The sequence below is a fragment of the Suricata suricatta genome, chromosome 14 (genome assembly GCF_006229205.1).
Source record: "Suricata suricatta isolate VVHF042 chromosome 14, meerkat_22Aug2017_6uvM2_HiC, whole genome shotgun sequence".
NCBI lineage: Eukaryota > Metazoa > Chordata > Mammalia > Carnivora > Herpestidae > Suricata > Suricata suricatta.
This window is the reverse complement of record NC_043713.1, coordinates 88,463,411-88,477,454: the sequence shown is the minus strand read 5'-3', so window position 1 is coordinate 88,477,454 and position 14,044 is coordinate 88,463,411. Positions and strand designations below refer to the sequence as shown.

At 56.1% G+C, this 14,044-nt stretch overlaps 1 protein-coding gene across 1 annotated transcript in view; it reads right to left on the bottom strand.

Moving 5' to 3' along the window:
- Positions 1–260: 260 nt before the first annotated feature.
- SFSWAP (splicing factor SWAP) overlaps positions 261–14,044 on the bottom strand; it is a 55,250-nt gene continuing 41,466 nt past the window's right edge. Inside the window, exons 16-19 of the mRNA XM_029921367.1 lie at positions 7,198–7,323; positions 1,397–1,561; positions 673–745; positions 261–551 (exon numbers count right to left, since the gene is read on the bottom strand). Of these exons, the coding sequence (XP_029777227.1) occupies positions 486–551; positions 673–745; positions 1,397–1,561; positions 7,198–7,323 (430 nt within the window). The 3' untranslated portion in view covers positions 261–485. The remainder of the gene's footprint in view (positions 552–672; positions 746–1,396; positions 1,562–7,197; positions 7,324–14,044) is intronic.

Here is a 14,044-nt window from a genome sequence, read left to right as displayed (position 1 = left end):
CAGGCAAGCGCGTGCGCAAACACAGAATCCGGAGGGACACGTGGTGGTGGCCCGCCTCCCCCAGGCCTGCCCCGCGCAGCTCCGGGGGCCCCGGGGCCACAGATGAGGACAAACCACAGCCTCCTTCCGAGCACCGGTCACAGGCGCGTTGCCCACGGGGGCTCGTGTGGGGCCACAGCTCAGAACGACGCACTGGGAGCCCAGTGACACATGGTGAAACAAACTCACAGGCCAAACAAGGAAGAAACTGCCCCACAGTCGCTAGCTAGAAAAGGTGTTTTCCTCCCATTTTATTTGATAATACATTTTCACAGAAACATGATATTATTTACAAATATACAGGTAAGAGACTGCTGGTCAAAAATCTTAAACTGAAAGTGTCCTCAAAAATTAATTTACAAAAACTGCCGCCGGCCCAGGGCCTCCCTGGGGGCACCGCCGGCAGGGCGGTCTGCGCACAGGCGGGCTCTCCGCGGCCGCAGGTCTCAGGAGGCGCTGGTCTGCATGTTCTTGGAAGCTGCCAGCATCGCCCTCACTTTGGCCATGAGGTCCTGCACGGGGAGACACATGGGGTCTCGAAGGCTTCCCGTGCGGCCCGGGGGACGGACTGCGGGTGGGGGCGAACACGAGCCCCTCCGGGAAGGGTTGGGGGGGACCCCGCGGCCGCCTTACCTGAGTTATTTTGCTCTGCACGGAGGAGACAATCGCTGAGGAGATCTGGCCGTCCTTTTCCTGAGAAACGCCCCTAGTGTGAACACAGAGAAAGGTCAGAGGCCTCCAAACTACCCAAGCATCTCACCGTGTTGGTCGTTAGTGTCTTTGAAAGTCAACGTCATTAATACGTGCTCTGCTTTTAGGACTTGCGCTGCAGACACGGGAAGTACTCTGCGCAGCGCCTCGGACTCAGGAGACGTCTCCCCGCGCTCGCCCCGTGAGGTGCACGCAGCAGGCGGGAGGGCCGGCCGGTCCGGGGCCGTCGGGGCACGAGGCTGGCGGCCACGGCCCACCCCCCGGACGCCCCTGGCCCCTGCCTAGGCTCTGGGTGCACGGCAGCTGGCGGATCTGCAAACGCCTCCTGCCGGCCACGGGCACGAGGACACCCCCACCTGTGCTGCCGACCGGCCACTCAGGCAACAATCAGCCATGGGCTCTTAGGTCACCGGGCCTGTTCCGTCAGGGAGTGACCATTCCACCCTGGCCACTGTGGCTTGGAGTGAGTGGCGCGGCAGGAGGTGGGCTCCGGGGCCGGGTCATGGCAGACCGGCCCCACGGCCGTGCGGGCCTCGCAGAGAGCAAGGGCGCAGTCGTGGGTGGCTCCAGGGCGGCCGCCTCGTGCTAAGAGGTGCTTTCCCAGCGGGGCAGACGGGCCTGCCCACCCCCACGCCCGGGGGGTTACCTGGAGCGCTCCAGGCTGGAGCCCCGACTCTCCACGGGAGAGATGCTGGCCGAGTGCGCCGTGTGCCGGCGGGTGGACTGCTTGCTCGGGGACGCCGACTGCGAGCCGGCCTTGGACTCGGTCCGTGACCGCGAGCGCCTCTTCTTCTTCTTCTCGTGGGGGCTTCTGCAAGGAGAGCAGCTTCAGACACAGAGGGCTCGGGAGGAGTTCGAGCGCTTCCCACGGGACGATGAGTGGGGTCACGTGCCTGCACCTGCTGACTCCCTTCACAAGCGCTGAGCGACTTACTGACTCAGCAGACAGATGTGGCCAAGGTCGCCCAGGAGGGAATGAATGAAGACGGCCCTCCCGGAGGAGGAGGCCTGCCCCACCCGCCTCTGGAGGCCAGTGCTGTCTGCACGCAGGTGCCACTCACACTGCTCGTCCCGTCACGCAGACGCGAGACACTCTAGCTAAAGAACGGGGAACCCACGAAATCGGGTACCGCTCTCTGCCCCCCTACCCCTCGGCACGGTCCCATCCCTCTTCCTCTCCTAGCCCCCACGCTTCCTGCACTCATCCTGCCCTGACACCCGCTCCCGCACACGTGGCAGAGAAGGGCACGTGCCACGCATGGGAGGTCAGAGCAGCGTGCGGCCCAGGCTGGCTCTGAGTGCCCTGCTCGCGGTCTCTGGTTCCTCCAGAACGGGGGTCGCTGGCTATCTGGAAATTCCGCCCCCCACATGATTGACAGGTGGCTGGCGGGCGGAGAAGGTGCTTGAGAGTCTGTGTGTGGTCACAGAACTCTCACGGATGATGGGAACCTGTGTGTCATCACTTTGCACGGAGTCCCAGGCCTGTGCTCTCGGTCGTAGGCCCTTGCCCGCCTGGGGACGCCCCACGGCCTGCCCTCGTGGCCGCCCGCCCGGCCCCCTCGGTGCTGTCGTCGCACAAGGGCAGGGGCGCAGGGGCTCACGCTCGGCCTGGTGAGTCAGGGCCTGGGCAGGCGACCGGGTGCCAGTGAGGATGACCGTGTCACACTGGACACACCTGGCACGCAGTTCTAGGCGGGGTTCACGTCTGTGCACGTGTGCTCAGACCTCAGCAAGCAGCAGAGAGAATGAACTGTCGGGTAGCACGTGACCATCATCCACGGCGGCTCGAGCTCCCAGTCTGGCTCAGTCTCCGTGGCTGGTGATCCCTGCCCATGAGTCAGGCTCAGTCTGATGACAGCGTGATGTTGTGGGCGAAACTTCCGGAGCACGTGCCAGAGGAGTGACAGAATCCCTTCTTCCAGAAAACACGCGGCGCACCTTTCCTCCGGAGACACGCGGTCGTGGGAGCGACTGGACAGGTGCGGACACCACACACAGACTCCTCTCGGCATCGGGACACACCAGTCTAGAAAGTTCCCTCCTTGCTGCCTCCAGTCACCTGGACCCCTTCCTGCTCTGATCCCCGTCCCCTCGACAAAACACACAGAAGTGCATTCACGGCGTCGCTCTTCCGAGTCCGGCAGCTGGGGCTCCCGCCGCTGATGCAGCGCCGCGTCGGGCCCACGGCCACGCTGCCGCCCTCTCCCGTGGGCGGGCCTCCTGGGCGAGGACAGGCCGAGCTCACAGGCAGGGGTTTACGGTGAGTGATGAGGACCGGCCGGCAGGCAGGTGGAGCGGGAGGGCCTCTACCCTCCTCACGGGGCTGCTGCGTGTCCCTGGCGTCGTGAGGCTGCGGCTGGCGGTGCTCCCGGGAGGCCTCCGGGCGAGTCTGCCGGGGCAGCGGGCGCCTCCAACCCCGTCCTCGGGCGGGACTGCAGTGGCCGCTCCGGGTCCTCTGTGTCCACACCGACCGCGGGTCTGGTGGCTCGCCAGCCGCTACAAGATGCCTGTGGAGGCCTGACGGGGCCTTGCTGGGTCCCCCAGTGGGAGAAGAGGCCTGACTGATGCTGCCCACCACACGCGCCCCCGTCCCCGCGCACACACGGCCCTGCCACACGCGCCCCCGTCCCCGCGCACACACGGCCCTGCCACACACACCTCCACCTGCCCCGTCCACCCCACCCCCCCACTTCAGGAGCCACGGCCACGGCGCCTCACAAGGTGAGCGAGATACTCCCTGAGTTCTTTCAAGACCGGCTAGAACTGGTATCTCTTCTTCCTTGAACATTTGTTATTTTTTTTAATGTTTATGGGGCTCGAATCCATGAACCGTGAGATCGTGACCCGAGCGAAGTCGGATGCCTGACCGTCTGCGCCACCCAGGCGCGCCGAACATTTGTTAGGATTTAATGATGAACGCCATCTGGGCCTGGAGTCCTGTGGTTTTAAAATGACAAATAAGTCCTTTGGCGGAGTTACTTAGATTTTCTATTTCTTTTGCTGTCACAGTGGTCACCTGTCTCCTTGGTCAAATTAACTAGAAAAGGATATAGTTCCTTATCACTCCTTTATCGTATACAGTCCTTCACACTTCATCAATCTAAGAATTTATCATATTTTTGATCATTTTCAAAGAACCATCCTTTTGGTTTGGCCCCGAGTCTGTTTCCCCTGTTCTTCCCCCGCCTTCTTCTTAGCAAAGCTGAAGGACAGTTGACACGGTCACGCCAGCTCCAGGCCGCGGTGCTGGGACACGTGTGACACTGCACGGAGCGCAGCTGCCTGCCTGGCGGGTCACCACCGGCCTGTCCTCCGTCCTCACAGGTCCCTTTGCCCACCTGTTTTGTGTGCACCCCACACGAGGCACGTCCGAGGGGATGGGAGGATTCTGTTCTCACAGAAGAGAAACACTCCATCGTGTGTGCACACCACGGTTCTACCCGCTCGCCCGCCGACGGGCCGATGACACCGTACGCGGGGCGCCCCCGTCTCTTCCTGTGTCTCCTGGCCGTCCACACATCTGCTTTGGGGAGATGTTTGTTCATGTCTTCAGCCCGTTTTTAAACTGGATTTTTCAGTTTTTTGGGACTTGAGTTTGATAAGTTTATTTTTGTGTCTGGTGTAAGCAAGCAGCCCAGTTTCCTTGTGCAGGTCACTGTCCCAGGTCTCCCAGCACCGTGTGCTGAAGAGACGGTCTTTAACCCACTGGACATTCTTTCCGGCTTTGTTGAGGAGGAGATGACCATATAATTGTGGGTCCATTTCTGGGTTCTCTGTTCTGTTTTTTTTTCTAACATTTATTTTTGAGACAGAGAGAGAGCACGAGCTGGGGAGGGGCAGGGAGGATATAGGAACCAAAGCAGGCTCCACGCTGACAGGAGAGAGCCCGATGTGGGGCCTGAACTCTCGAGCGATGAGATCATGACCTGAGCTGAAGTCAGACGCTAAACCGACTGAGCGTCCACGTGCGTCTGCAGGGAATTTTACACTTGCTGCCCCGTCAAGGGGCTCGCAGCCCTGAGCCGAGACTCCAGTGCTCCGCCAGCCGGGCCCCACCACGGTGTGTGCTCGACTCGCGCGCTGGAGGGCTCTGCGAGCGACTGAGCAGTGGCCTGTCCCCCGCGGAGGCTGAGGCCGCGGCCTGTCCCTGGTCTGCGCAGGTGCTGGCTCCACGGCCCTCCCGCCTCCTGTCGTCCATTTGCAGTGGTTCCTGCCCCTCCCCCCCTTTTCTGCTTTCTTTTCAGCTAACGAGTCCTTTCTAAGGTTCTGTTTTCTGTCCTCCATTGGTTTTTCTCTCCTTTTTCTTTTCAGTAGGAATGAAGACGGGCACCCAGAGCCTGCGGTGGGCCGGTGACACTCGGTGCAGGAGAGCCTGCAGCAGCAGCACGCTGCCGCCCGGCGTGGCGCTAAGCACAGGGAGTTCAATGGCAAACCACAGCTGACCGAGCACGGGCTGCTCGCTGATACCAGACAGCAGGGCGACCTGCTGAGGAGCGCGGTGATCCCATGTGGCCACAGAGTCCCATGATTTGGACTCCTAAAAAAAATTCAATCCAAGCGTATCTTGATCTCCAAGAACTCAGAAAAAGAAGCCAAGTTCCCTGGACAAACGGCTGGCCGGTGCTGGCGCGGGGAAAGCACCAGCCAAGCTCCGGGACCTCGTGCCGAAAAGCAACAAAATGCCTGGAGACCAACGGGGCCCAATGTGAGATGGTGTCCGTCAGGTTAATCCTGGCAGTGGATTAGGTACAAAGGATGGAACCCCAGAGACCACAGTGACACCAAACAAAGGGGGTGTGTGCCTTCTTTAGAGAAGGAAAGAGGAGTCGAAGCCAGCATTTTGCCGTCACCACTGTCAGAACCAATTCAACACCAGTGGCCACCACGGCCAACGAGAGGAGAGTGGCTATGGACATCTGCGGCGCGTCACATCGCCCCGCCTCCGCCGGCCGCCAGACAGAGCCGTCACTGACAGTGGGACAGACCGACAGCTGTGTGACGACAGACACTCGGTGTGACGCAAAGGAAGTTTCATGTCCCCCCTGTCGTGTTCTTGCCAAAATATCCAGCACAGACCCAGCCATGAGGACACAGTCAGACAAGTCCAACCCCCAGCAGCATTGTTGGCCCTGGACTCGCCAAAGTCACAGAGTACACGGTGGGGGGGGGCAGCCACATGGAAAAATGTGGGCCCCACCGGATTGAGCTGGCAGGTGCATGCATACGGATATTCATTGTACGTGTTTTTAAAATTTTTTTACACACTTATTCATTTTTTTTTGGGGGGGGGGAGGGAAAGAGACACAGAATCCAAGGCAGGCTCCAGGTTCTGAGCTGTCAGCACAGAGCCCGATGTGGGGCTTGAACCCACAAGTGGTAAGATCATGACCTGAGCCGAAGTCAGACACTTAAATGACTGAGCCCCCCAGGGACCCCTTGTTTGTTCTTTAAAATAAACTTTATTTTGAGATGGAGGGAGAAAGAAAGGAGCAGAGAGACGGAAAGAGAGAGAATGCCAAGCTGGCTCCTCCCTGTCAGCGCAGAGCGCCACGTGGGGCTCGAACTCCTGAGCCAGGAGATCATGACCTGTGCAGAGATCAAGAGTCAGATGCTCAACCAACGGAGCCCCCCAAACACCCTCACTGTATGGTTTTTAAGGAGGAAGTTTAAGACTCTATTAAAAAATCGGGGCACCTGGGGGGCTCAGTTAAGTGTCTGACTCTTGGTTTCAACTCAGGTCATGACTTCACGGTTTGTGAGTTTGAGCCCCATGTCAGGCTCTGTGCTGACAGTGTGGAACCTGCTTGGGACTCTCTCTCCCTCTCCCTCCCCCTCCCCCCACTCTGCCCTCAAGATAAGTAAATGAACTTAAAAAAAAAAACTACTGCCTATTAAAAGAAAATTTAAAGCCAGAAGCCAGTGAAGGCAGCACTCAGCAATCAACCTGTAGACACGATCCTTCAGCTGTGGGGACCACACCGTCCCCTGGGCCTGGCATCCCTGGCTCGGCGGGAAATCAGCCACCTGTCCCCACGTGTGGCAGCGGCAGCGGCCCCACAGCTGCTCTGGGCACAGGATGGAGGGACGCACTGAGGGCCCGCATGCACACGCACCCCCTGCGGGGCCCCTGAGTCAGGCCCAGGCCCAGCCTCACTTGGTCTGTACGACTCATTCAAGCCGCAGTGAGCACAAGAGTCCTCAGGATTCCGGACAAAACCAGCGTCTTCTCCTGAGATCGCTCCTTTAATGCAAAGGTTAATTTGAGGGCAAAGCAAGCATGTGTCTTTTGTTAGGAGGAATTAATCTGAGACCGTGCCCTTCACGTCCACCACAGTGGCGATGGCTTCCACCTGCTCAGGGAGCACCGGCTCCAGGGAATCCGGCTGAAGCGCCATCCCAGTGCTCCCGGGGGCTAAGCACACACTCCACGAGCTCACAGACCCCTACCTGGACCGGGTCCGCTTCCGGCTGACGCCCGGGCTGTTGCTCATCCGGTAGGCAGTGGGGACACTTCTCTCTTCCCTCCGTCTCTCGGGAGAGTGCGCTCTTCTCCGAGGGGACCGGGACCGTGACCTGGGCAGAAGGGATGAGCATTCGACTCTGCCGTCTGGCCAGCACCCCATCTGTCCTCCTGGGGCTCCCACCCCTGGCCTTCCTCCGCTGCCCCGTCCGGGACACCCGTCGCACCGATGTGCATGGCAGCCCGTGGCGCGGCTGGAGCGCGTGCTGTGGCCCCGTGGGCAGCAGCGCCCGTCCCCACCGACGGGAGCGCTGCCCGCTGCCCGCTGCCGTGTCCTGAGCGCTGGCAGCACGGGGAAGCCAGAGCCTTGAGGCCTCCCGCGCACGCTGGCCGGTGGGCCCTCGGCGCGAACAACCAACAGGCCGTGGAGGCTCAATCTAGAACCCGACGCCTCGAGGGTAATTCAGGCGGGACGATTTAAGTTTGTGAGATTCTCGGGATGCAAAACTATCTGTTAAAATGTTATCCTTCCTGCTCGTGTGCCTGGAAAGATGCTCTGCTCTAGGTGTGCACCGCAGGCTCAACGGAGACCCTCGCTCGCTGGGGGCCAAGGCCGGGCTGCGGGGGGCGGGGGACCGTGATGAGGGCTTTCAGACTCTTGTTTTAGTTTTTGTTCGTTCAATGAAATTACTGTTTTAGGAAGACGTATGGTAAGCAGAAACCTGGACCAAAAAAAAAAAAAACCCCCAATTTCTTTTTGTTCTGTTTCTATGACAACCCATTCAAAAATAATATAAAGAGCAGTCTGGTTTTGCCATAAAAGATTCTACACTGAATCATTTTAATTACACTAAAACCCCCCAAATAACACTGTTGTGCCAGAGGTCGGTGTCACAGAGGCGGCCGTCAGTCATTCCTGAAAGCCGCCGGCCGCGGACACCTGGGGACCTGGCCTCCAGCTCACCAGGGGGTGTTGCTTTTCTTCCAGACCTGTCCTGAGATTCGTACGTGACAACCTGCAACAGGGAGGTCGGCGGACACCCCGACTTTTTACCAGGTGTCCCTAAGAGTCCGCTCTGCCTGGTGGCCGCCTGGGCTCCAGGCTCGCCGCCTCCGCAGACCCGGGGCCACACACTTCCGCCTTCAGAACGCGGGGTGCGGGGGGAGCTCCACAGTAAACCCGATGACCGGGAGAAGCGAGGGAGAGTTCGGGGCCGGCAGCCCCGAGGTCAGCTGGGAAGGAGGTCCATCCTGCGCCTGGCGCCGTCGGCTCCAGCCAGAGCACCACCACGGAGCGTTAATCAGAGCAGCGCCGATGCCCTCACTCTGTCTGGCAGGCGGGCCGTGCCACCCCCACACGTGCGGGAGGCAGAGCTGTGCAAGGCGCCTGGGACCCGCTGGGACCCGCGTCTGGAACAATCGAGGGGGCCTGCAGGCAAATAAAGACAGAGCAAACCTCGCTCCCAGAACAGCGGGTCATCTGCCAACAGCTTCTCCGCAGCAGCCCGCCCAACCCCCAAGGCCCGCACCGAGAAGGTCCCGGCCAGGTCCCGGGTGCCGTCTGCACCCCGGAAGGAGAGTGGCCGCCAGCACCAGCTTGCTCGAGGGAGTCTCACACAGGAGCAGGACGGACGTGAGACTCACTACGACAAGGAAGAAGACGGTACAGGGAATTACAGATTTGGCCCCATCCTGGCTGGCTAGAGTTGGTTTTCAATGTTAAATAGGACTTAGAAAAAGGCACTTTCTTCCCCAGCTCCTTCCAGGCAGGAGCCCTGAGGCAGTGAGCGGCCGTGTGATGGTCACTCACAGACCTCCGCCTGAACCCCATGCAGACAACGGGTATAGACCGACTCACCAAAAACAAACACCAGAGGTGATTTTATCACAACTTCTAAAGATGACCTTAACTTCAAGCCTCAGTCTTAACAAGATTATAGTTTAAAAATACCTGTAATCCTTATCAAAATAATGCCAGCATGAACAAACAATCCTAAAATTTGCATGGAACCAGAAAAGACCCCCAATAGCCAAGCAGTCCTGAAAAAGAAAACCAAAGCTGGGACTTCAAGCTGTATCACAAAGATGTCACCATCAAAACAGTGCGGCGCTGGCACAGAAACAGACCCTCAGATCGATGGAGCAGAACAGAGAACCCAGAAATGGACACTCAAACGTATGGCCAACTCATCTCTGACAAAGCAGGAAAGACTATCAAATGGAATAAAGAGTCTCTTCAGCAAGTGGGGATGGGAGAACTGGACAGCGACAGGCAGAAAAAGGAACCTTGACCACTTCCTTACATCATCCACAAAAATAAACTCAAAATGGTTGAAAGACCTAAATCTAAGACAGGAAGCCATCAAAATCCTCGAGGAGGAAGCAGGAAAAGAATCTCTTTGACCTGGGTCGCAGCAACTTCTCACTCAACACGTCTCCAGAGGAAAGGGAAACAAAAGCAAAAATGAACTATTGGGACCTCATCAAAATAAAAAGCTTCTGCACGGTGAGGGAAACAATCAGCAAAACTAAAAGATAACCGACAGAAAGGGAAAAGCTATCTGCCAAGCGACATATCAGTAAAGGGTCAGCGTCCAAAAACTGTAAAGAACTTACCAAACTCAACACCCAAGAAACAAATAATCCAGTGAAGAAATGGGCAGAAGATATGAACAGACACTTTTCCAAAGACACAGACAGCTAACAGACACGTGAAAAGATGCTCAACATCACTCATCACAAGGGAAAATATAAATCGAAACCACGAGATACCACCTCACACCTGTCAAAATGGCTGAAATCAACACCACCAAAAACAACAGGTGTAGCCACTCTGGAAACAGTGTGGAGGTTCCTCAAAAAATTAAAAATAGAACTACCCTACAACTCAGCAATTGCACTACTAGGTATTTATCTAAGGGATAGCAGGCTCCAGGCTCCGAGGTGTCAGCACAGAGCCCGACACAGGGCAAACTCACAAACCGCGAGATCATGACCTGAGCTGAAGTCGGCCTCTCAACCAACCGAGCCCTCCAGGCGCCCTCAGATGTGCTGTTTCGAAGCGGCACACGTACCCCAATGTTCACAGCAGCGCTACTGACAGCAGCCAAATCATGGAAAGAGCCTGAATGTCCACTGACGGATGAGTGGATCAAGAAGGCGTGGTGTATGCACAGAGGAGTACTACGTGGATGGCACTGGAGTGTGTTATGCTAAGTGAAATTAGTCAGAAAAAGATATCATATGACTTGACTCATAGGTGGAATTTAAGGAACAAAACAGATGAACATATGGGAAGAGAAGCAAAAATAATATAAAAACAGGGAGGGGGACTAAACATAAGAAACTCTCTTAAATAAATACAGAGAACAAAGAAAGGAGCTCGGGAGGGGTGGGGGGAGGGGCACTGAGGACTCTGCTCCTGAAATCACTGCTGCACTATATACCAACTTGGATGTAAACTAAACAATAAAGTAATCAAAAAACAAAGCAAGACAAAGAAACAATAAAAAAACTGCCAATTAAAAAATACCTAAACCATTAGGTTTAGATAAGCTGAATCTTAGCTTTAGGCAATAAAGCACATAACTACCTCATTCCTCTTAAGGCAGAGAACCGAATGTGGTATACAAATAAAAAACAGGAGCGCCTCGGGGGCTCAGTCGGTTAAGCCTCCGACTTCGGCTCAGGACAGATCTCACGTTCGTGGGTTCGAGCCCTGCGTCGGGCTCTGTGCTGACAGCTCAGAGCCTGGAGCCTGTTTCAGATTCTGTGTCTCCCTCTCTCTCTCTGCCCCTCCCCCTTTCATGCTCTGTCTCTCTCTGTATCAAAAATAAATAAAACATTAAAAAAAATTTTTTTTAAATAAAAAAGTCTCCTACTTTACTAAATGATGACTTAGCATTTAAAAAAAAATTATTTTTGAGAGCCCATGAGCGGAGGAGGGGCGGGGGGAGGGGAGGGGAACAAAATCTGAAGCAGGCCCTAGGCTCTGAGCTGTCAGCAGAGAGCCTGACATGGAGCTCCAACTCACAGACCATGAGATCATGACCTGAGCCAAAGTTGGACGCTCAACCCACTGAGACACCCAGGTTCCCCTAATTTAATAATTTCCCTGATTTTTTTTTTAATGTTTTATTTATTTTTGATACAGAGGGAGACAGAGCATGAGAGGGGGAGGGGCAGAGAGAGAAGGAGACACAGAACCGGAAGCAGGCTCCAGGCTCTGAGCTAGCTGCCAGCACAGAGCCCGACGCGGGGCTCGAACCCACGAACGCGAGATCTGACCTGAGCCTAAGTCGGAGGCCTAACCGACTGAGCCATCCAGGCGCCCCTAATTTCCCTGATTTAAAAGACACGAAACGGGATGCTTGGGGGGCTCAGTCGGTTAAGTGTCTGGTTTCGGCTCAGGTCATGATCTCACGGTTCGGGGGTTCGAGCCCTGCGTTGGGCTCTAGGCTGACTGCTCAGAGCCTGGAGCCTGTCTTCAGGTTCTGTGTCTCCTTCTCTCTCTGACTCTCCCCTGTTCATGCTGTCTCTCGCTGTCTCTCAAAAACAAATAAAGAATAACAACAACAAAAAATTATAAAAATAAAAATAAATAGGGGCACCTGGGTGGTTCAGTTGGTTGAGCATCCAACTTCGGCTCAGGTCATGATCTCATGTTCGTGAGTTCAAGCCCCGTGTCAGGCTCTGTGCTGGCAGCTCAGAGCCTAGAGCCTGCTTCAGATTCTGTTCTCCTTCTCTCTCTGCCCCTCATGCGCTCTCTCTCTCTCAAAATTAAACATTAAAAAACTAAAAATAAATAAATAATTAAACAAAGACGCTAAACACTGTGGTTGTAAGGACCGTGCCTTCTGAGGAGCAATATAGCGGTGTTTGGAATTTAAGATTTCCCTACGACTGGTCCCTTCTGGAGACCCAGAGCCGCCTGCACCTTGGCCAGACTGTGTTTTGGGCTCCAGCCATGCGATTGTCCCTGCATTAACGTACAGATCACTTCTGCTAGAAAAGGGCTTTATAACCCAGCTTTCCACGTGTCACATAGGACTTGAGTCATGAAACACGTGGGAGAAAACGTGTCCTCCGCAGTGTCTCACCGCGAGAGGGGCCGCGAGGCACCCGGAGCAGGCAGGTCTGTACAAAGCAGCCACTCGGGCCGGGCGCCAGGATCAAGAAACAAGCCCGGCGGGCCTGTGACGGGGGAGTCTGTCTGAGCAGACGGTTAAAGAAGCAATCACGACCGTCTCGTTAGCAATGTCAGTATCTGGTGGCAACGTCACCATTATCCACACGTCAACAGTTCCTTCACCGACAAGCCCACGTGCGCTCGGGCCCGGTGGCTCTGGCGTTGCCGGATCCTGGGCCGAGCAGGGCCGGGAGCCGCGGAGAGCACCCAGGGGCCTCCCCGACGGGGCCGGGCCGCTGCTCGAAGGCCGCGTGGAGGCAGGACTCCCGTGGTGGCGGGCGGGCCGCCAGCCCCTCTGCGCGGTCCCCAGGCCAGCTGTTCTCTGCCTCCTGGGCCCTGAGCTCAAGGGGTCTGGCTTCAAAAGCATCCTGGTCACACAGGAGTTTTCAAGGCAAGACATCATGGAAATCCAGAAACTCTGCAGGGTTCACTTCACAGTATTATTTCCACTGTTTTACAATGAAGTTGCACTCTGGCTCTATCCTATGTGAACTGCAACATCAAATACCAAAGATCTGACTGTTCTGGAGAAATTAACAGTTAGCTGCCGCAACCCCAACTGGCTAAAAGTATCGCGGAGATGCTACCCTAGCCATCGAGAGGGACGCCCTCGGAGGGTAATGGAAAGTCAGCCCCAGTGACGTGCAGTTTTATCAAGTCAGAGTAGGGCGAAGCTGGTGGTCCGACACCGGAGAACTAAGACACGCAGAAAGTCTGTAATGTAATTTTTTCTTGTAACTCAAGGTTACACACTAAGGATTAGGATTCTGTGCTAACGAGAGTCAGAGCATGAGTGGGGGAGGGGCAAAGAGCAAGGGAGACAGAATTAGAGGCAGGATCCAGGCTCTGAGCTGTCAGTACAGAGCCATACACGGGGCTTGAACTCACGAACCAAGATCATGAACTGATCTGGAGCGGAACGTGTACCAGAATGAGCCACCCAGGTGTCCCATAAAACCCAGACTCTTAAAATTCCCAATGTCAGATGAACACTCAGTTCGTGGCCAGCACGCCACCCTCCTCCCAGCCGGGAATGGGCCACGTCTCCGACTATATTTGCTGAGCACTGGATGCCAGAGCAGAACTCACTTCTCACGGTGAAGACAAGACAGGAGCGGCCTTCAGAGCCACCAGACCAGGGACGGGGAGCAAACTGTATTCTGGCGTCAGAGCCCTGCCGGTGCGGGCAGCCGGCCAGGAGTCTACCGGGCATGTTACTGCTCGGAGGCTCGTCAGAAAGAACCTTCTCAAAAAAGAAACTTTAAAATGTGTTTATATGTACCTACAGACACCTGAGGGCAAGGTGTGTGGCTGTGTGGGTGTCTGCATCTGTGTGTGTGTGGCATGTGTGCCCATGTGTATAAACACGTGTATATGGGGGGGGTGATGACGGAACTCCTAAAGCACTATTAAAATTGCAGACACCAAGGATCAAAATTACTTATCGTGCAGGCAAGTCCAACGTCACTGTTGATGAGTAAGTGTAAATACTCGTTAAGCCCCTGAGGTCTGGTCTGGGTAAAAGCCGGAAAAGCATGTAGTTTTCAGGACGCGTTCAGAGAGGCAGCGTGCATGAGCACACTTCGTTTTACACATAAAAGTGCAGCACAGCGGCCCCTCCGTGGGGAAGGAGACTCAGCGTCGGT